The sequence below is a fragment of the Marmota flaviventris genome, chromosome 4, assembly GCF_047511675.1.
Source record: "Marmota flaviventris isolate mMarFla1 chromosome 4, mMarFla1.hap1, whole genome shotgun sequence".
Lineage (NCBI taxonomy): Eukaryota > Metazoa > Chordata > Mammalia > Rodentia > Sciuridae > Marmota > Marmota flaviventris.
In genome coordinates this window covers 85346524-85369105 of record NC_092501.1, presented here as the reverse complement: position 1 = coordinate 85369105, position 22582 = coordinate 85346524, and the positions used below count along the sequence as shown (strand labels likewise).

Here is a 22582-nt window from a genome sequence, read left to right as displayed (position 1 = left end):
TGCTTTGGGTGTGGATAAGGGGACAGTTCTGTGCATGGCAGGATGTTTACAGCAGGATGTTTCCTAGCTCCTATATACTAGATACCAATAGCATCTTCACTGCCTCATTTATGACAACCAAAAATGTTTCAACTCACTGCCAAAAACTTCAGGGAGAAGGGGAGTTAAATCAACCCCAGCTGAGAATCTCTGGTCTACCCTAAATTTATAATGTTTTTCTGGAATTCATTAGCATTTGTTTAGTGTTTACTAATTAAGCTAAATTCCATTGTAAACAATGCTTACATTTGGGCTGGGGAGATGGAAACACAAGTTAACTTGTTGAATGTATTGTGTTAAGCGCAATAAAAGATGTCTGGACAAAGGAATTTGGGAGCAACCCAGATAAAGGAGTCAGATATTCCAGGATATAATGGGAAGAGAGACAAACTGGGTCAGAAAATATTTCCCAAGGAATAAGATGTTTTAGAATGATGAGTACGAGTTTATCAGAAGAAAAAATAAGGGTTATCATTCTGTGCAGAATGTAAAGCACGAATGGATATTAATAAATAATTGGTAAAACAAAAATATCAATGGTTAACTTTTTAAGGGTCAGACTGAGTCCAATCCTAGCTGCTCCAGTGAGTAGGTGACCTTGAGTGAGTACTTTCCCTCAGTGCTTCACACTACAAACATCAGTATCCACGGATCACTGATAGTAGGATATTGTGTAGCATCCCACAAAAATTGATTGTCACATTAAGATGCAGGATTCTAGGAAGTCAAAAATGGAGTAGAAATGATGTGATCACTGACAAAACTACGAACTAAAGAAGAACTGGAAAGTTAGACTTGCCAGCCCTGAAGAAGAAGGTACAAATCAACCACAAGGATGACGACCTGACAGGCACAACTTCAAGGAGTGATCGTTTTAATATTGCAGATTAATATTCACCCTTGAGATGACTGATGGCGCTCTCGATATGGCTATTATTGTTTTACTGCCAATGTTAAATATTAAGTGAACAAAGCCACATTGTGCCACTGTGGTATTGTGTAGAATTCTAAGGATAACCTTTGCCCTTGTACGATTCCCTCCCTTGCGAGTGAAAGTGGAATCCATGAGTATGTCACTCTTGTGAGTGTGTCATTTACATGGCAAGAGGGAAATAATCCTGGTGGCCTAATCTGACTTCATGAACCCTTCAGGAACAGAGAGTTTTTCTGCCTGGTAGCAGAAGGGAGAGCTGGAGAGATTCAAGAGCAAGCAGGATTCATTGCTCTGCTGTTCAGGAAGATGGAGGGGGCTCTGTGTCAAGGTAATTGTGGCTCTGGAAGCTGAGAGAGGACCAGGGCAGAGAGCATGGAAACAGAGTCTCTGCCCTACAACCACAGGGAACTGAGTTCTGCCAACTACCTAAATGAGCTGAGAAGCAGCCTCTTGCCTGGAGCCTCCAGGTGGGATCATTTTCCAGCTGCCACCTAGAGAGACCCCAAGCTTAAAACCCAGCCAAACCCATTGAGTAGGACCTGGGACTTACAGGACCTGGGGCTAACAAATGGGCATGGTTTCTAGCAGCTAAGTTTGTCATAATTAGTAGCACAGAAATAGAAAAAAAAATTGCATCCTTCATGCCATTCCAACTACGGTGGGAAATATCACCAAACAAAACAAAACTAGACTTATTTTTTACTTATGTAATTTCATAGTTCCTACAATTCTGACTAAGTTTTGTTCAGTATAATAGAATGTTTTTATGAACTCAAGTCTCTCAAGATAAACTCATACAAAAACTTTTCTCCACTACTTCCTCTGAGAGTTTGATCCTTATTTAAGTGGATTGACTCTAAGTAGCCTTTGGATTTTTCTCAGATCTGCAAAAGTAGCAACAGGTGACAGCCAAGGAAAGAGGAGCAGTAGGAGAGGAGAGAGAGCCTCACTGTGGGGGTTGGGAAAAGAAATGGAACACTTTGCTTCACTTTTCTCATTGGCACAGCTGCTCTCAGCATGGGGCTACAAGGGAGGGGTGAAGTGCTCTAAATTTAACACAGTGCTCTCTGAACTTCTAACTCATAGTAAATCCTCACTGGACTCAGAAACATTTTCTTGCCATTGTATTTGTCTCTTTTATTCAAATAATACCAAAGAAAAAGATGAAACTCTTTGTTAATTCGTAATTTCTTAGTCAACTAGGAAGCTACAGATAGTTTTTAAAGTAAGATGTATAGAGAAAATTAGATACTTTCGCCAGTTCAGTTGGATTAACCTAGGCTTCATCCCCCTTTCAAAATAGAATTAGTTGCCAAGTGACCAAGTTAGTGTGCCTCTTCCTAACCCCAGTTACAGAGCATATTCTAGGAATAACATCAAAATTTTGTCTTCAAAAGGATATATTCCATACCATTGCCATAATGACTTCTGCCAGATGATAAATTATTAGGCTACCCAAGTGTATTTTTTAGCACCTTGATAATAATTTGGTAGGCTGATTCTGTTCCTCAACATTAAGTTTAAAATAAGAAGGTCCTGTAATCGTATACAGTTCCCACCACTAATAAGCTCTAGTGATAGGCGCAGTGCAACTTCTTTATCATTTTCTGAGCAGATGAGCAGGATTACATTAAGTCAGAGTGATCCTGTAGAAATGCTGGAGTCTCCCACAAATTCTTTACGACTAACAAAAGCAGACCTACAGAAGGAAGATTTCAACGGCTGAAGAAGTGAAAATAAGCATGGATAGGTCCAGGTCCCATAAAGAGACATAAAGACAGACATCTGGAAGGTTCTTAAAGATCACCATATCCTTCAAGCCCATATCCAAGATCACCAAAAACTTTGAGATACAGCCTGTGGACAGCTGATGAACCTCCTACCACAGGACCCAATTAAAACTGGCTCAAACTATAAGGCCATACGTTGCCTCAAGAAGTCTGGAAAGGGTAGCTCCTGGCTGAGTAATTTATTGATTCCATATTTTTCTCTTGGGAACTACTTTGACATTCCTCTGTGAATGCAAAATGGTTCTATCAGCTCCAAGCATCACCTTCAAGCATCACCTTCCTCTGTAATTACTTCCATCTACGAGAAGACCTCAGTGGCTCCTGGTGAAATGGTCTCTAAGTTATACTTCCAGCCTAGAATTCTCCTCATATTCAATTGCTTGCATTTCTCTTGTAAGTGGCATTTAGCTCAATTTTATTTTGTGAACCCAATCTAAAACAGTTTTAAGACATTCATATTCATTTTGATAACTTCTCTTTTAGAGTTTATCTATGTAATAATTATTTCATGGTCTTTATGTTTTAGTCATATGGAGTTTGAGTTTGAAATAATCCTAATGTGAGGGGAGATAGAAAGGGATCAGATCATGGAAGGACTTGTTGGTCATTATAGAGATGTGGGATTTGTTCAAATGCAATGAAAAAACATTGAACTGTTTTGAATGGCATACCTCTTGAGTTATCATACATTTTAAGATCAGTCTAATCATTGCAAGGGTGGATAGATTGTTTGAAGGCAAGAATTAAAGCCTTAAGACAGGATGACATTAATTGTAGTACAAGCAATCCACGATGGTGACCTGCCTAGATGGTAGCAATGGTACAGAGGGAAGTGAATTCCTCCAAATTAAGATCTGACATGTAGAGCTTGTCAGTAGATCAAATGGGTGGCAGATAACCCAGGAGAGAATTTTTTGTTGGATAATGGCATTACTCTCTGGAAAATGGCTAAGCCTGAGGAGAAGAATACATTTGCAAAGCAGAAGGCATTAATTTTTCATATTTTAGGTATGTAAGTTGAAGATACTTGTGAAACAGCCACGAGGATGTGTCAGTTTAGTAGTTATTGGGTATGTGATCTAGTTATTGCTCAGAGCAAAAGTCGAGGCTGGAGATATGAAGGAGCTTCCTGCACCAATTGAGCTCTAAAAAAATGCCAACATTAGAGGCCATAAAGAAGAGAGCCACGAAAAAAAAAAAAGAGTGAAAAGGGGAGACAGTGTGGTGGAAGGGATATCTTGGTAGCCGTGTTCTTGTACCAATAGAGCCCATGCTCCCAGAATGTGGAATCAAAAGAAAATGACAGAAACTGTCCTTGGGTATATCATCATGGAAGTCACTGCTATCTTGACAAGAGCGTTTTTATGAAAGGCCAGAGATGGTTGAAATGGTTATAATGTGAGTAGAATGGGAGGTAGTAGAGCTTTTATGTGGAAGTTTGGCACTGAGGCGGGCAATGGTATTATTTTGTTTCAATTGAAAAGCCCGTATCAGCCCATAAAATGCTCAGTGAATATGTGGCATGAACCTCAATGGTTATCAGTTTAGATACAAAAATCTGAGTGGATATTACCTACTATTTGAACATAAGTATTAATAGTAAATTCTGGGTTGTTGTTTTTCCCCTGTAACTGAAAGAACCTAGAAATAGCAGCATGTTGGGAAGAATGGAGCAAATAGGAGCCATTTTCCCCCCAGTTGGGTTCTGACCATGAACTCCCTGATTGTTGGACACTATTACATGAATGTTTCACCTGCTTTCACCACCATTTCAAAACATCTTCTACCACAGTCTTACTACATACAGAGCTCCACATGAGTGTCATTTATCATAAAATGCTCTAGAATCCAGAAGAGAAGAATGATGTTACATAAATACTACTACTTCCCTGTAGAAATGACCAGACTATCTATCATGTCTAATCTTGGTGACATATTCTTTTAAAAAAATAAAAAGTTAGCATTATAAAGACAAGGATTTGTCTTTTGTACTTTTTTTTTCCATTTTAGGTTGTACTTTCCAGAATTAACAATATACATTTTTAAGAGGATGACTTTAATGCATGGGTTAATTAATGTCATCTATCTTATAGTAGAATTCTTTTTCCTACATAAAATTTAGGTTATATGATCTCAAATAAATGTGTTTTATTTTCTACAAGGAACAAGTGTTTTGCCAATTATATTTTTAATCAAAATTTGTTTGGGAATATTGAAATTGGAGTGCAAAAATAAAGGAAATATATTTACATTGACCAATGAAAAACCACTTACTGAGAATCATTTTATGAAGTCATGCAGGGAAATTCATTTTATTATATGCAAATAGGTTCTGAGGAGTATATATACTTTGAGGCTAAATGGTAATGACATAATTAAGATCATATAATGGGGGCATTAACAATTTCAGTGATAGAGAAACTGCTGCTCTTATTTAAAGGTTGTATATCTGCCTATATGTACATTACCATCATGTGACAATATCACTAATTATGATTATATCAGAAGTAACGAAAATTTTAAATTCCACAGCAATGTATGTAAAAACCGATTATTGAGTTATATTTCTTTGTAAAAATAGTGCCACTGACACTGAATAATTTCAGCTTTTAGGGGGAAAAGAATTGAAGCTATCCTCAAATAAAAATTGCCTGAGGGTGTAGATCAGTGGTAGACAAAGCCTTGGGTTCAATCCCCACACTAGGAAAAAAAATTGCTTCTGCAATTGAAATACACTATAGTTTCCAGTTTGGTTTTACAAAGGGTATATTTTGTAGAGATTAAAATGTCTTGACACTTCTTTTTTCAGTCATCTTACCATTTGTTTATATAAAAATAGATAAAAAATGACATAAGAGTTTAAGGTCCATATTCCTTTCATTTCTATTACTTAGTTATGGAAAGAAATTATTTTTTGAATTATATATGCTCCTTGACTTATAATATATTTCAATAAACCCATCATAAGTTGGAAATATTGCAAATTAAATGTTTTCAATGCATCTAACTACCGAGCTTCCCAGATTAATTTAGCTTACCTGAAAAGTGATCAGAACAATTAAATGAGTCTACAGCTGGTCCACATCATCTAACATCCAGCCTATTTTACACACAGTAACCGTGTGATCACAGGCCTGACCAGAAGCTGCAGCTTATTGCCACTGCCCTACATCTCAAGAGAGCATGGGGCCACATATCATGATTCTAGGAAGATCAAAATTCAAGTACTGATTTTACTGAATGTATATTGCTTTCACACCAGCATAAATTTAAACAATTATACAAAGAACCATCCTAAGTTGGGGACCATCTGTATTTGTAAAGCTCATCCTAGGTCTCTCATAACAAAGCACCGTTCATGTCTCAACGATGATATTTAAACCACACAAAAATCTACTTCTCATATAAAACTATACTTAGCATATCTCTGCCTAATGATTGGTTTGTGGTGTTCTTTACTTTTTCTTTTATGTCTTGCAAATCAGAAGAAGCAGAAGAAAGAAAAAAATAAAGAGGATGTACAAATATCATACAAATTACTGAGTTAAATTATTTTCTGCCTCCACCAAACACAAAATGGTTGTCTATACTCAGGCGAACCAAACATTGTACTATAAAATTTGATTGGCACAATTCATTGTGGAAACTCCAATGCTTAGTATAGCCTTACTTTACATAATGGTCCCCATTATCATTTAGGTTTGCTTAAGTGGTAGTTTAAAGAGATGTGACTTGTTAGAATATATTGGGATCTGTTTCTCATCTGAATATAATTTGCATTAATTATAATTTTCATGAACCATTAACCTTCATTTATGTGTTCCTTTATTTCAGCTGATGCTAGTTTTTATGTAAATCATGCTACTAAATCTGGTTGTAATTTTAAAATTTCATTTTGTGCTGATTTAAATCTCTTTCACTTATGTACCATAAGCTATTATTTCTTAAAATGAGAGCTTTCAATGTGATAATTTGTCATGTCTTCACATTTAAGTAAAATCACAAAGAAAATAGTAATTATAATAGCAAAGCTAATATAGTTAGTACTATTGTGAAGAAAACATGAAAGCATTGGGGCTGGGAGTGTAGCTCAGTGATAGAGTGCTTGCCTAACATGTGTAACGCCCTGGGTTTGGCCCCCATCATAGAAAACAGAAAAGTGAAGGTATTAGGAATCCTTAAATTAACAAGGGCTGCTGCTGAGACCTTTAGCCCAGGATAATTTCTCAACCTAGTCCAGGAAACTTTCACAAACGCACTTGTTTTTGAATGCCCAATATCAAAACCAGTACAATGATAGATTAGAAAATAAACATTTTAATTGTTGGAGGGTTTCGTATAGAAGAAAGTCTGTACCATGTGAGGATGAGTTCTGAGATCCCTGTGGAATCAAGAGGGAGATATAAATTACTTGTGAACTACAGCAGCAGCCCTAAAACAGGGAGGGGCCTAAACCAGAGGAGGCCTGAGATGGGCAGGGCCTGAACTAGGGGTAGGGCCAGAGCCAGGCTCCTGCCACCAAGGTAAATCATGACAGGTGCATGCAGACATGTCTATCCATAAAATTCAAGAGGAGAAATATTTTAGATGAACAATGAAGTTGCATTTACATCTTGGATCTTTTACATTTCCATGATGTGCACCCATGACAGTTTCCTGCCCCAGATTACAATTTATCTTGCAATCCTTGCCCATGAGCTACATACATTCATAAATGTCCATGTCCTTTAAGATTCAGACTAAATGTTTTTTTTCATATCAAGTCTTTCCAACTCTTGTAAAGTAATTCTTCCCTGCCAATGACCACCAAAATAACCGTGTTGCACTTTGCTCCTGGCACATTGCTTTCTATCATACATCTATAGTTTATTTGTGTGTGAGAAATCCAACAGTTTATAGAATAAAATGTGGGCTTTAAATTCAAATTACAACTCTGCATTTAACTATCTTATCCTAGGAAAGCAAATTAACCTCTCTGTTCCTCAGTTTCCTTGTTGGGAAAATATTATCTTCTTAATAAGGCTCAAAGTATTAAACAAGTTAGGACATAACAGTGTGTCATTTTCAACTGTATATCTCTGCACCCCAAATGACAGAATGTCTGGCATGCAATTAGTTCTTAAACTAATGAAAATGATAATGTACCAATTGCTAGAAATTAGCAGGTCTATTTTGAATATTTAATTTTTTAATTATTCTATGCATTAGAAATAAGTGCACAACACAACTTTTACACATAAAATCTAGATAATTAGTTAACTTATCATTGCCTACAACATAAATGCAAATGCATTTTTTTTTAATTTTTTATTGTTGGTTGTTCAAAACATTACATAGTTCTTGATATATCATATTTCACACTTTGATTCAAGTGGGTTATGAACTCCCATTTTTACCCCGTATACAAATTGCAGAAATCACATCAGTTACACATCCATTGATTTACATATTGCCATACTAGTGTCTGTTGTATTCTGCTGCCTTTCCTGTCCTCTACTATCCCCCAGCAAATGCATTTTTTAACAGGAATTATTTTTCAATTTGATAGCAGGTACCGTACTCTAGTTTAGAAATAAACCCACTGATTTTGAATCATTTTGAAAATCACATTTCGTTGATAGGATGTTGTTGTAGTCTAGAAAAGTAAAGAAGTTGTGCCTTTTTTTTTCTGTGACTGAAACATCTGTACAAATTCAGCAACAAACAACAAAATCTACAGGTTGAGTGTCCCAGAAATGTTTCAGATTTTTTTAAAAAAAATTAATACATGATGCGAAATCTAGGGGATGGGAACCAAGTCTGAAGACACATTTTTTTGTTTGTTTGTTTCATATACACCTTAAACACATAGCCTGAAGGTAACATTATACGATTTGCATGTGACCTCTCACATAAGGTCCGGTGTAGACATTTCCACTTTTGACACCAATGTCAGTGCTCAAAAAGTTTCAGATGTTGGAATATTTTGGATTTCCAGATTAGGGATGCTCAACCTGTGTCAAATGGAAGTTTTATTTCTTTGGTGCCACTTATTTTGCTTTGGTTCTGGACACATCTTTGGTTTTTGTTCAGGGCCTGAAGGAGCTCTTTTTGAACACTCGGTGGAGACACCCCTTGTCAGAGCCGACCCATTTGAAGACCTTAGGTAAGAATTTTTGTTCCAATTTAAACAAACTCTTGCAGAAGATAACTGGGTATGTGGTGCAATAATATTTCAGCAGTTGTTACCAGATTATTTCTTACTGCATTAGTTGGCTTTATTTTCATTGACTTTGTGCACTTAACCAGTCATTATTAATTGAACTCCAAAACAAGACAAAAGTTCTATTGATTTTACACTACTCTTTTCTCTGAGTTCCATGCCTCTTCACTCTCCCTGTCCCCCCTGCTTTGACTCAGGCTCTGTACTATTCCAACAGTCTACTCCTCCCTCCAGCCTGTTCCTCTCCGGTTGCCCTTCACATTGGTATCAGAGTGACTTTGCTCATTGCAAACTATTTTAAAATACTTCATTGATTCTGCTTCAACCATAGGAAAATTTAACAGCCCTGCAGGGGGTACTCATGGCCTTTTGCGCTCTAGGCTGTGCCTGGCAGCTGTCTCCTCCTTATGTGCCCTCCCAGACTTGAGTGGCTGCCATGCCCTCCACCCCATACTTTTTCACAAGTTGTTCCAACTGGCTGGAGGGCCTCTCTTGCTATACCATCCATCTCAACACCATCTGCAAACAAGGCAAAATCTTTTCTCTTCCTTTTAGTGGAAGAGAATGGTGCCCATACATGGACTTTGAAATTTGCCAAAGGCATTCTTAAAAATGTGAGTTTACTTCGATTTTTTTTCCTCGCCTTCAGAGTCTGTGTTCCAGTGTGTATTTCACCTCCCCCGGACTACTGAATGTCACATGGTATCTGCCAATTCCAATAATATATGTTTTATATCAAAAACCAAACAATAGCCTTTAAAATAAATGATCTTTAAGTCCAATATATCACTGTAAATCACATTTAAAAGTTGAAGTATATACAGGACAATTAACATATATAATAGGGAAAACAAGGTGCAGTAGGGATCCCAGCTTTACATGGACCACCCAGGTAGCCTTGGTCAAACTAATTTTTTGATATGGTTTTTTTCATCCAATTGGTATTTTAAATATTAATACTAATCCCCATCATTTTTAGTATTGTTATTATACTAAATAGGTATTCACACTAATAGGAGTTAGGAAATTCAAACTTTTTTCCTTTTATTTAATATTGAAATCAATATTAAAGGCAAATAGAACTTCAATTTATCATATCCCTTACAGAACATTTGTAACATAAAAATAAAGTGTGGCTATAATTAAAGTACTCCAACGTTCATTAATTTTTATAAAGGACCATAAGATTGATATTAAAGAACTATTTTAGTTAGGGAAGAAAATATTTTACTTTCTGAAGACAGAAAATCATTCAATATCTTTAAAAGTAATCCCATTAACACTATTTTGAAATAGCAAAATAATACAAGTTTTGGAGACATTAAAGCACTTTTTAAAATAAATGTTAAAATATGTAGCTCTCAAAATTAATTCCTCTTATGTTTTCCCATTAGGACATAAACCTGCTAGCTTTTACCACACTCTTATTTAGAAAGAAGACAAAAGAATATCCTATTGCTTTCTAAAAGGTGATACATAAAATTATATAATCTGAGTGTTATAACCAAAGAGACTGAGCAAATACTCAGGAATTACTTGAGTATTCCTTGATATATTCCTTGATGTTGCAAGGAATTATTTGAGGCATTGGTAAGAATGGAAGGTATTAACTAATTTATTGAATGCCTGTGACTGCCAGTAACTATGCCTAGGGCTTTCACATAATGTATCTCATTTAATCATCAACCCAGCCTTAAAATGTAAATAATATTATCCCCATTTTGTAAAGGAAGAAAATGAGATCAAGGTAGTACCATGTTCTAAGTTACAAAACTAAAGATGTAGTTGTTCCATAGTTCAAATTCAGATCCAGTTCTAGAGCCCATGTATATCCTAATCAGTGTCCCCAGCACCCAAGTAGACCCTTGAGATTTGTTCTTTATTATCAGTTTTCCTTGATTGATTGTATGATGGTCATATTTTCTTCTGCAAACTCTTAAACTGTTTCACTTTTTAATTTCTGCATCCAGTTTCATTACTATTCCTGCATGAGTAGCTGAAAAAGATTTCAAAATATCTTAATTGACCTAAGAAAATATTTAATATGATTTTTGGAAGGTTTAGATCACAGTGCATTTATAAATAGGTTTCTGAAATATATGGATTTATTACAATTTAAAGTTTGTTTGCTCAATGTTAGTCATAGAAAGAAGATAGTTATTATTTTCTTGAATAAAAAATGAACAACTTGTATGGAAGCTAGATTTATATGACCTGTGGAGAAACCATTCACAGGTAAATAAAAACTCTGATGTTATTTTAAAGCTAGCTTTCATTCATACATAATATAATTTATTCTTTTCAAAAACATCAGCAAAAATATATTGAAATATTTATACACCAGAATCTATAATAAGTCCTAGTTGTATGGAATCAAAGACGTTGTTTTTGATCTTAGTGATTTAACAATCAATTGAGAAAAGAAACACGAATACAAGTTTGAGAGTTTAATTAGTTGCTCTGATAAAAGTGCAAATTATAGTAAGGGTACAGAAGGAAGAACATAAAATCTCCCAGGGTGATCGGAAGTGACATCCCAGGGAAGGAAGCATTTAAATCCTCTGCAACCACATAGGGATGTGATGTCAACCAAGTTAGTATGTGTAAATTTCTGGGAATAATGTCTACTACAGAGTCTTCATCAGATAAATAAATTGATCAAACATGGAAACATTTGCTCCTTTGCAAATACTTGTAAATACTGACACTTATTTAATCAGAGTTTACAGACATTAAACTCAACTAGAAACAAAAAAGAATATTTCCCAGGTCCCAGTAATAAAGAAGAAGCTCATGGTCAGAGCAGAAGGGAAGCTAAGCCAAGGTACCCTTGGGAAATCCCAGAGACTAGGGGCTGGGACTCTAATGGGGATACAGGGATTGAGATGCCAAGGACAGCCCAGTGTGCATGAAAAGCCTGGGCTGAGATAACTCCTAAGTCCTGGTCCTATGAAACAGTTGTGTCCAACAAGTCATCCCCAGCAGTCCTAAGTCAAGAATCAATTAAATCATCTGTCACCAGTATAATCAGTTAAATTAGGTGTCACTAGTAAAGACATAATGAAAAAAAAATAAGCATGGTTCAAAAACTAAACATGAATTCATTAAATAACTGATGTATAAAGTAAGTGGAAATGACAAGAATTTTGAAATATTTGTAGTATTTCCACTGCAATTATTTCTTTTAATGATATTTCGTTGTGGGGTCCAATGTGATAATTCAATTAATATATATACACAGTGTATAATGTTCAAATCAGCGTGATTGGCATTTCCACCTCCTCAAACACTCATCATGTGTTTGTGTTGGGGCAGTCTCAGTTCCTGTTATGGGGAACTGCTCCCTTTTGTAGGAGTGGTACTCTCATCATGGTGGTCTACCAGGCTCTGCTCTTCTGGAATCCAAGATAACTGCAGGTTAAGAGCAATGACTGGAGACATCTAGGTGCCAATCCAGGGGGGTCTGTGACAGAACGTCGTCATAAAAGCTGGCAGATGAATGACCCTGAAAATCTTGAAAATAACGTAGTTACTCTTATCTTGATGTCTTCCACTTGAAGGGGGGTGAGACAGATTAGGAAAATTTAGGGCTACCAGGTTTTAGGTACTCCTTAAGTGATTATCATGACTTCATGCAGAACTGAGCAGGAATCTGACTCAAGGTTTAAGGTGAAGGGGACTGATACAAAATGAAGGCACAGATGCCAGGATTTAGGCTCCTTTTAATTACCCACTTGGAATTCAGCCATTGATAAACCCATGAAGTTCTCTCCCCCTTCCCCAAATAAAAGCTCTTTTCTTATTATATTTGTATTTGTGCTTCCTAGTCTCTCATCATATTTACAAAATTTGGGCTTAATCTAAGTCTGAAAATGTTTAAAACTGAAATATTATCCATATTTTCCCATAACTTTTGCCCTTTTATTGAATGGCACTACATGACATAAGCAATACATATTAAAGTCACACATAATTGACTACCCATGTTCTAGAAACTCAACTAAAAATGAATATCAACAAAGTTTTGGGAAATTACTGAATTCTATTTATTTTTATTTAAAAATGAGCACAATTGAAAACTCATCTACATTAGAAGTAAATCATACCAATTGGTGTGTGTGTGTGTGTGTGTGTGTGTGTGTATGTGTGAGAGAGAGAGAGAGATACTAATCAAATGTGAGGTCTCCCAAAGCCAACTTCTCTTTCACAGACATCTTTGGTTGAATAAACAAGAAGAGAGTAAGTCAAATTCTGAAAGCAAAGTCAAGGTCTTATGTTCTGAGAAAAAAACTTCTGTGAAGTGACAAAAATATTTGATATAGAAAAAATAAATACACACACAAATGTACATATAAGCATATGGATATAGTTCTTAACAGTCATTAGGATATTACTGTCAAGAATAGGCTGTGTATGTAGTGGTGGTCCCATAAGGTTATATCACCTAGTAAAGGAGGGAGGGGGAAGTGCTGGGGAGTGATATTAGCCAAATTCTATTATTAATTATATCATGTGCATGTATGAATATGTAACAACAAATCCCACCATTCTGTACAGCTATAATGCACTAATAAAAAACATGGGGGAGAAAAGCTTATATCACCTGCTGAGGCCATTGCCATCTTAGCTATGTAAGTACACTCTGTGACCACTGTGTCACACCCTGTCACTCAGCCACGTTTCTACATGGTGTCCATTCTTCATCAAACTTAAGCACAATGGACAGGTCTCCCTGGGTCTTGGGACACCCCTCTTGAATGCACCCATGCCATGTAAAACTTGGATTAAACAAATCTGTTATGCTTCTCTCTTGTGAACCTGTCTATTGTGGGAGGAGTGTTGGCTGGGACCTTTTTGATGGTGAGAAAGGTATCACATCTTTCCACCCATGCAGTAGTACATGGTCATTTTGAACTCATTGTTGTTGATTAGTAACTGGTCTTGGAAACAGTCAACTTCGGACCTCCTAGGGCACCCATGGATAGCCTTAAATGAACCAGGCCTCTCAGAGTTGCCTATGTGTTCTTCCTTCCTTCCCTTCCACCCAGACAGGAAAAGTGTAGGCAATTAGCAGAGGTCAAACTAGCAAGCTGGATGAGAGAAAGTACATTTAGATACACCAAAGCGTTTCCCCATAAGTGGAGCCTAACCTAATTTGACCAATAAGTTCCATAAATGTCTTTTAAGAGTATTCTCATATTCAAGATAAGATTTCAAAATGTGAGGCAAGTAAAATTTTTATATGCTCTGATATATGTACAAAAATGAAACTCTATCTTCTATCGTAGTGATGGGTAAATGATTTTCCAACTAAAGGTAGTATCCATCTGATTTAAAATTCTACCAAGGGGCTGGGGTTGTTGGCTCAGTGGCAGAGCACTTGCCTAGCACCTGTGAGGCACTGGGTTCAATTCTCAGCACCACATAAATATAAATAAACAAAATAAAGATATCATGTGAATCTATAAGTAAAAATTTTTTTAAATATATTTTTAAAAAACTCCACAAAGAGTAGCTCAGTGGTACAGTGTTTACCTAGCATGTGTAAGGCCCTGAGTTGGACCCCAGCATCAAAAATAAAAATCCATCCAATTAATATTAATTTAAAAGCAAATTCATTCTTAAGACATTTCTCCTTAAACCATACCTCTTTCTCTCTCCTTCCTAACCCTATTCCCATCCAGTCCTGCCTTACATTGCAAAGAATTTTGAATTGCATATCTCTCTATCTATTGTCCCTCTCGCTGATTTTTTAAAAATATTTTTTAGTTGTAGATGGACACAATACCTTTATTTGTTTATTCATTTTTTATGTGGTGCTCAGGATCGAGCCTAGGGCCTCACATGTGCTAGGCAAGTGCTTTACCACTGATCCACAACCCCAGCCCCCTCTTGCTGATCTTGACACATTAGTGTGAAATGAGCTTTTCAAACTTTTGGGCTAAACAGCTGAAAAAAATATTCCAAGTGATCACATTGTGCCATCTGGTGGAAATTTATTTTTCTCCAGGTAGAGGCAAATAAAAATTTTTCTAAATTGTATATTCCTGGATCAGATTGTCATAAAGTTTGCTAAAACAAAGCCAGCTGAGGCCAACTCTGTTCTATTCACTTTAATCACTTCAGTATTTTTCCAAAAGAAATCTTTTCACCTGCCCTGCAATCTTTCTAAATTAAAGAAAGGAAGGGAGGGAGGGAGGAAAGAGGGAGCAAGGGAGGAAAGAAGAAGGAGGGAGGAAAGAAAGAAAAAAGGAAGGAGAAAGAAAACCTAGGCCAAACATGTGCCAAATGCATGCGTTGATCTTGAATCAGTTTTTTGTTTTCCAAATAATTTTGTGTTTTAAATAAATACTCTAATAGTTTTACGAAGTCCTTCACAATGGCATTTTTCTCCTGGTGTGGAATGCCTCCAAGTTTAATCATACCAGCTGAACACTGCACAGGATTAGGACTGTCTAGGACACTAATTACATAGGCTCTTGTTGATAGCACATTTATTTCTTTACTACACATTATTTTTTGATTTATCAATGAATAATGCACAGCATGTCAGCATTTAGGAACGACTTAAAGATCCTATATCCCTTGTTAATTGTACTTTCTATGCTAAGCCATTGCTTGAGGGATTGTTAGGGTGGCTATTTTTTTCCTTTCCGCTGGGTTTAAGTGATGCTCTTAGCTCTGCCTTCCAAGTAGCTGGGGCTACAGGTGCACAGCACTACACCTGGCTCAAGGGTGGCTTTTTAAGTAATACCTTTTCTTGGCTTCTTTTTCTCACTTCAGGTTAGAATCCCCCACACGGAGTCTGAGCGTGGATGCCCCGAGGGGGGTTCATATTAAAGCTCATGCTGGGAAAATCGAGGCACTTTCTCAAATGGACATCATTTTTCAGAGCAGTGATGGAATGGTGAGTTCATCCTATGTATGACCTGGTGATGAAATTCCTGAGCCATGTCCATCAAGGTATCAGATATTAAATTTCGGGTTGTTCTCTAATGAAACATCATAAAATCCATATTGTAGAAAATGTGAAAGGAAAGCAAAAGACACTTCAGCATTGAAAGGGCCAAGAAAGGTGAAAATTATTCCACATTAGATCAGGACAGCTTTCTTTGGCATTTGTGCTATCAAATCACTTATTTTTTTCAACTTTGTGAAAACATTACGAACTTTCAGAGCTTACAGAAAATATCATTTGCCGTTTCCTAGTGACCCAACTACTCTCAGGCTGGCTGTCACTGGGGGTTATCTATAAATGACAATCATTGTCTGGTAATGCCCAGAGCACTAACACAGAATTAAGTTTAAATGAAGATGAAAGGTGAAAAATAAGAGCATTTTTTGAAAGTCAACTACAATAGGGATATAATCTGGGACTTCAAGTCTAGAAATAAAAACACCACTCTTAGAAGTCAAAGTCATAATGACATAATGGAGCACATGTCACTCAATGTCACTTGTTGGAATACTGTTTATTTTTAAAAGGAAAAACTCAATTTCAGTCAGCCAGAAAATAAGGCATGCTAAAGATGTTCCTAAAGCTCTAGGGAAAAAACCCAGGGTTTGGCAGAAAAGCTGATTCCAATCACATGATACTGTCTTACAAATGTGCACAAACAACTGATCTCATCTTCTCTCGCCTATCCCTAGGTATTTTCATATGTGTTTAGGATAAGGCACAGGTCCATGGATTTTCTTTTAAACAGCTCCAACTTAACTACAATTTGCAGTGAATGGTGCAGGTTATACTGCTTATGCCTCAAGTGCATGTATTGGAATCAGTCTGTGGAAGTTGTTGGTACAAGGAGAGGGTACATGGATCTCTACACTCCTTCCCCAGCCCTGTCGCACCATCATACCTATGACAACAGTGCAATGGCCTAAGGATTCAGCTGCCAGTCAGGAAGCCCAATCTACTGCTAAATCATTACCCAAGTTCAGAAAAGTTCAGTGGCTCTCCCCGGGTCTGTCTCCTCATTTATCAAGCAGGAAAATATTTGCTTAACAATGTCATAGTGTCTTGAAACATTAATACAATATTTTGAAATGACATCAATATTAATAGGAAGGTACAGTTGAGATGCACATGTACTGTCCTCAAACAGGCCATGAGAGGTTGTTACAGGGTGTGTGGACAGCACCTAATAGTTAGCTGCCTACAGGTGGACATAAAAGTCACCTGGAGAACCCCCTGCAGCTGGAGCTTACAAAGAACAGATAAAGCAGAAATGGACACCAAGAATTTTGGAATCCCACTGTTGAGTCATAGTATCATTATGCACTTAAAATGTATTATCCTCAAAAAACATTAAACTGATCTTAATGTTGAAATGATGCCACTTAAGGCATCATTTTTACAAGTAGCACATGATCAGACCCATAATTAAAGTTGATATTTCTTGTTACTAGGAGCTAGTTCAAAGTGAAGTGGTAGATGTTCAGCTCCGCCCCCCCAACCAAATATTGTCCCCTAAGAGCAAATGAAAACGAGCAAGGAAGTGGTATGTGGGCTGCCAGTGATAACCGTTTGCTGAAAGTGTAGGAAAAGAAATAACAGCTGGAAAACAACTAGAAAAAAAAAAATGTCCAATTAACCGCAAGGAAAGGGAAAGAAACCAACAAGTCAAAAACACTGGGGAAAAGCAAGTACCCAATGAACCTCATGCACTGGACACCTGAGTTTCAAACAATAATTTCCATTTGATTTCCTCTACACTAACAATGTGCCAGGCCACGTAAGTAAGGCAAGCTCTGCCTGTGATGCTGCTCAAACCATGCACAGCAGGGCCCGTGTCTCAGGGAGAAGGTAGAAAGCAGACAGACACCAATTGATTAAGATTGCAATTCCAGGGTTACAGCTACATGAAATAAACGGAGGACCTAACCTTGTCAGCAAGGAAGAAAACTATGCCTACCCACAACCTATTTTAATTCCCTCCAGTAAGCATACTGGGATAGCTAAGGATCAGCTAGATGCTCCTGCTCAGTGTGATGATTCTTAACTTCCTTATTAAAAATGTTCCCAAACCTCCATCAATAGCTATGTGTTTGCATTTCAATTTAACTAAATTATAGTATGACCAGACGGTCTAGTCACTTTCATTGGATTTGAATTGACTTTCATCAGTAAATCTATTGTTTTTAGCATCTAGAAGTGGAAATTCAAACAATCTTACAATGTTAGGGCGATGGTTGATTGCTAACAAGGGTAATTTAATTGTCTCTCATAGGAAAACAAAATCACAGATAAAATCAGGATAAATTCCAACATTTACAGGTAAAAATCATCAAGATGAATCTATTTCTTTTGAATTGTACATCATCCTAAGGAGGAGATAATTTAACATGAAGTCAAATTGGCTCACAAGATAAATGTGAATTGACAAAGAATTGTGATATTTTTGCCAAATAAATCTGAAAGGAATTTTTAGGAGTGTAGCATCATAGTACTGAAAAGCAATCCAGTTTATTGAACACACAAATTGTAAGGGCATAGCATGGTGTCAGGAGTGGTCAGTTTTTCCAGCTGGACTAACTCCATGGGTAAAAGAAAGAGTGGCCTCCCTCCAATTTGGAGGAGGAATTGTCTAGCCCCTGCCAGCATGCAAATGTGAAGTAGGTTTTTAAATAAACAGATAATTGTGATGGGGCTTAATTCAAGTCAGGAATTCTTTCTCTATGAGAAAAAACTAATCTTCTTGAAACATTGTGAGAATATGAATTTCCTGTTGATCCATTTCATTCCTCCTTAGCATCCCATCCCTTTCTTTCTTCCAAACAGCTGGTGCTTGATACTGAAACCATTTGTCTACCCAAGCTGGTACAGGGGACTTGGGGTCCCTCTGGTGGCTCGGAGGGACTCTATGAAATCTGTGTGTGTCCGGATGGGAAGCTATACCTGTCTGTGGCTGGTGTGGATACCACATGCCAGGAACACAGCCACGTCTGTCTCTGAACCACTGCCTCTTCCACAGACAGCCTGCCTTGTTTCCCTGGGAAGTGTGGCCTTGAACCTTTCCACTTAGGGAGCAGCCAGACATCCTGCAAGACTGAGACAGGATGAGAACTGGGAGGAGGACAGGCTTTCCAGAGGAATGCACCAAAAACAATGTAATGGAAGTGTTCAGACAAAATGACACGATCTCAAGGTGACATGTGGATGTTAGATACAAAAATCAGAATGTCAGAAGAAAGTTTATTCCACTGGATTAATTTTCATCAGAACAATTGTGACTTTTCCTAACCCTCTTCTCCATCTCTGATACATGTCAATGTTCAACAAAATGTTGAATTTTGGTGTGGAATTAATTTATAATGTTCAACAGTGGATATCTAACTCCTCACAAAAGTAGAACTGGTCAATACAAAAATGTCCCAAGTTCTATACAGCGTCTCCTTCTTCCTGCAGCTTCATACAGTGTGTCAGGCTTCACAAGAAAATATTCAGGTTTCAAAGGTGATTTGAGGTTGATCTGATTTACAATATGTAGTCAATTGAATAAATTACACAAAATAAGTTATTTTATATATATAGTCAATTAGCAATAAAAATCAACCTACATATTTCAGACTCCATGGTTCTTACTTTCTTTAATCCCTACAAACAATTCTTTGAGGTTAGTACCTTTGTCATCAAGGTACTGATGACAAAGACTCAGAGCAAGTCACAGGTCACAGAGAACTACTGGAATTGACCCAAACTATGACCCAAATTTTGCATAGCTCTTTTCTCTGGAAACACTGATATATTCTCATTCTATCCCAAACACCAGACTATACGACAACTGTACAAATGAGATATTGCCAATTGGACAAATAAAGAAACTGAAGCCCAAAGTGTTGTTTTCATCTTCCGGGATCAAGTAGTGAGTGGTGGGACTCCTACCTGCTCAGCCTTCGTGCTTCCCTCTATACCACAGAGACTGGATACTGCATTCTAAATCCCTCTTGACCTTTGGTGAAAGTATGTTTAGTGTGGCAAGTAATTGTGTGGGTTGATTAAAACACTTGGGACGCTGAACCTTTGAAAGCAGGTCCATTTTATAGAGGCCTGAAACTTACTTTGAAAGATGTCACCACTTTCTGTGGTGGGATTTGCTTTTGTTTTGTTTTAAACAGTGCTACAATAAGAATCACCAAACAGCTAAAGATGCAGCAAAACCAAGAGCATTGGAACATCCTAATTATAGGATGTATACCAAGTTCAAGTTCTTATTCTAGTCTCAGAATCAAGAGAAAGAACTATTTCTAGTGCTGCTTTAATGAGGTGCTAATTTAACAGTGTTGCTCACAACTCCCTGGTTTTGAAGTAGTGAGTATTCATACACACATTCAATTGCAAATACAAACAATGCTCCCTAAGCTGTTAAGAGAAAACTCTATAAATGTAATGATCCTAAAGTTTTGCAGGGTGGGGGGGTATGCTTCTAATTATAAATTGGTATTCACCTTTTCCATTTAGTTAAATTCTGAATTTTAAAATCAATACTGCTTTCTTAACACAACATGCCTATGGTCATAGTAAACCATTCTGCTATTTTCTCATATTTACTTCCTGTACCATATCTGTGAAAAACAAATGTCTTCAAGCTCTGTTGACCTAACATAGGATCACCAACTTAGCTTGGTTCTCATAGTACATGTCCAAAAGATGGTGTTCAGATGACAGTAGATCAAGAAAAACAATCAAGGAGAAATATGGGGAATGTTTAAATTTGATTTTTTTTCTCCTTAGTTAAGTGGAATCATCTTGAAAGAAGCTGTACAGATAGCTGCATTCTCCAGCAATAAGGAATTTACCCCTTGTTAGATTGAAAAATTTAGATGGTCTGTATCCTAAAATTATTAGTACATTATAGGATGTACTTTAAATTTTCACTGAAGGTCCAAGGTCATGATGATAAACACACTTAACAAGGTGCATAGACAGACTCATTATACAAAGTGGTGGTAGACAATGGAGTGTTGATGTTTTAGGGATCCAAAAATAACCCTGACTTCTTTTATGAACCAAACTGAAAAGTAGACACATGAATCAAAAAGAAGACAATAAAAATATAAACTTTAATTGTAAAGACATTGGGTTTGCTGCAAAAAGGACTTCACAGCTGAATAAAAAAAAAAAAACTTAGGGATCACAGGCAGAACTGCAGTGTCCCAACTCTCATGGTTCCCTACATAGAGAAGGGAAAGAAAGACCACTTTTTCTAAAGGTCACCGAACTCACACTAAAAGGTTAGAGCTGCATATTCTAGGCCCTTCTCCCCAGTTCACATACCGGGCAAGCCTCTCTTCTTTAGGGAAGAGTGAATGAAGGCAGAGGTTCTGAAACCCTGCACACTAATGTTTTTATTTTGTTTCTGTTTCATATGGCTGTTCATCCCCTTTTTTCCCCTGATTTAAAAATACCATTGCTTGACCAGGCACGGTGTCCCATGCCTATAATCCCAGCGGCTCAGGAGGCTCAGGCAGGAGGTTCTCGAGTACATAGCCAGCCTTAGCAACAGCAAGGTGCTAAGCAACTCAGTGAGACCCTGTCTCCAAATACAAAATAGGGCTGGGGGTGTGGCTCAGTGGTCAAGTACCCCTAAATTCAACCCCTGGTACCCTCCCTCCCACAAATAGCATTGCTTCTTACTTGGCTCTACCAGTCTTCTCCAAATTTTAAATGCCACTTACTATTGCTGAGGTTTGAAAGCCAAATAAATTTTGTAAAAAACATATTTTTAACTAAATAAACACACTGACTTCAATTCTGTCTCCTTAGAGGCCAGCTTTTGTATTCAGGGTAAAAGAGGGTACTTCCAGAACCACGTGTCAATTGTAAAAGAGACAAGTAGGTGGGTGGCACACACCTGTAATCCCAATGGCTCAAGAGGCTGAGGCAGGAGAATTACAAATTCAAAGTCAGCCTCAACAATTTAGCAATCTACTGTCTCAACACAAAGTAACAAAAAAGAAAATTGGGCTGGGGATATGGCTTTTAAGTTCCCCTCAGTTCAATCCCTGATACAAAACAACCCCCCCCCCCCCGCAAAAGCAAACATTTTAGACTCATTATTTAAAAAATAAATAAAAAATTTTAACTAATTTGGCTTTAGAATATAAGTTGACTGATTTCATGCTAGTAGATAAATCATATCAGGCTAGTTAGATTCATGGAATGGAATGTGCCCATCATATCCCAACACCCAGCATATATAACACCTGCAATGTGCTCAGAGGTGTTTTACTTTTTGTTTCGCTTCAAATGAATGAATGACACTACTTTAAGTCATGTCTCTTAAAACAAGAGAAATGAAAACCAAATTTAGAAGCCAAAGTTTTAAGAATTCCACCTGTTGACTTCAGGTTTGGCTCCTACTCAAGTCTTTCTAGCCTGCAGAAATAGATTTTAGACTTGCCAGCTCCACAATCACAAGACAATTTTTTCACTAAATCATATCTATCTCTCCCCTCCTCCCTCTTCTTTTCCCCTACTGTTGTTTCTCTGGTACAATCTGGATTGAAAATGACTGAATTGAAAATCTTCTATGACTGCTGATTTCTACTAGCACTAGACAACATTCTGGAGATCTACAAAACACTTAAAGTACAGTAAGTGTCAGTTGGCACCCA

The 22582-nt window shown here is 37.1% G+C and overlaps 1 protein-coding gene across 1 annotated transcript in view; it reads left to right on the top strand.

The window, feature by feature from the left end:
• The window catches only part of Sgcg (sarcoglycan gamma), a 78217-nt gene extending 58416 nt beyond the window's left edge, over positions 1-19801 (top strand). The window contains exons 6-8 of the mRNA XM_071611332.1: positions 8836-8908; positions 15749-15872; positions 18747-19801. Coding sequence (XP_071467433.1) covers positions 8836-8908; positions 15749-15872; positions 18747-18920 — 371 coding nt within the window. The 3' untranslated portion in view covers positions 18921-19801. The remainder of the gene's footprint in view (positions 1-8835; positions 8909-15748; positions 15873-18746) is intronic.
• Positions 19802-22582: the final 2781 nt, after the last annotated feature.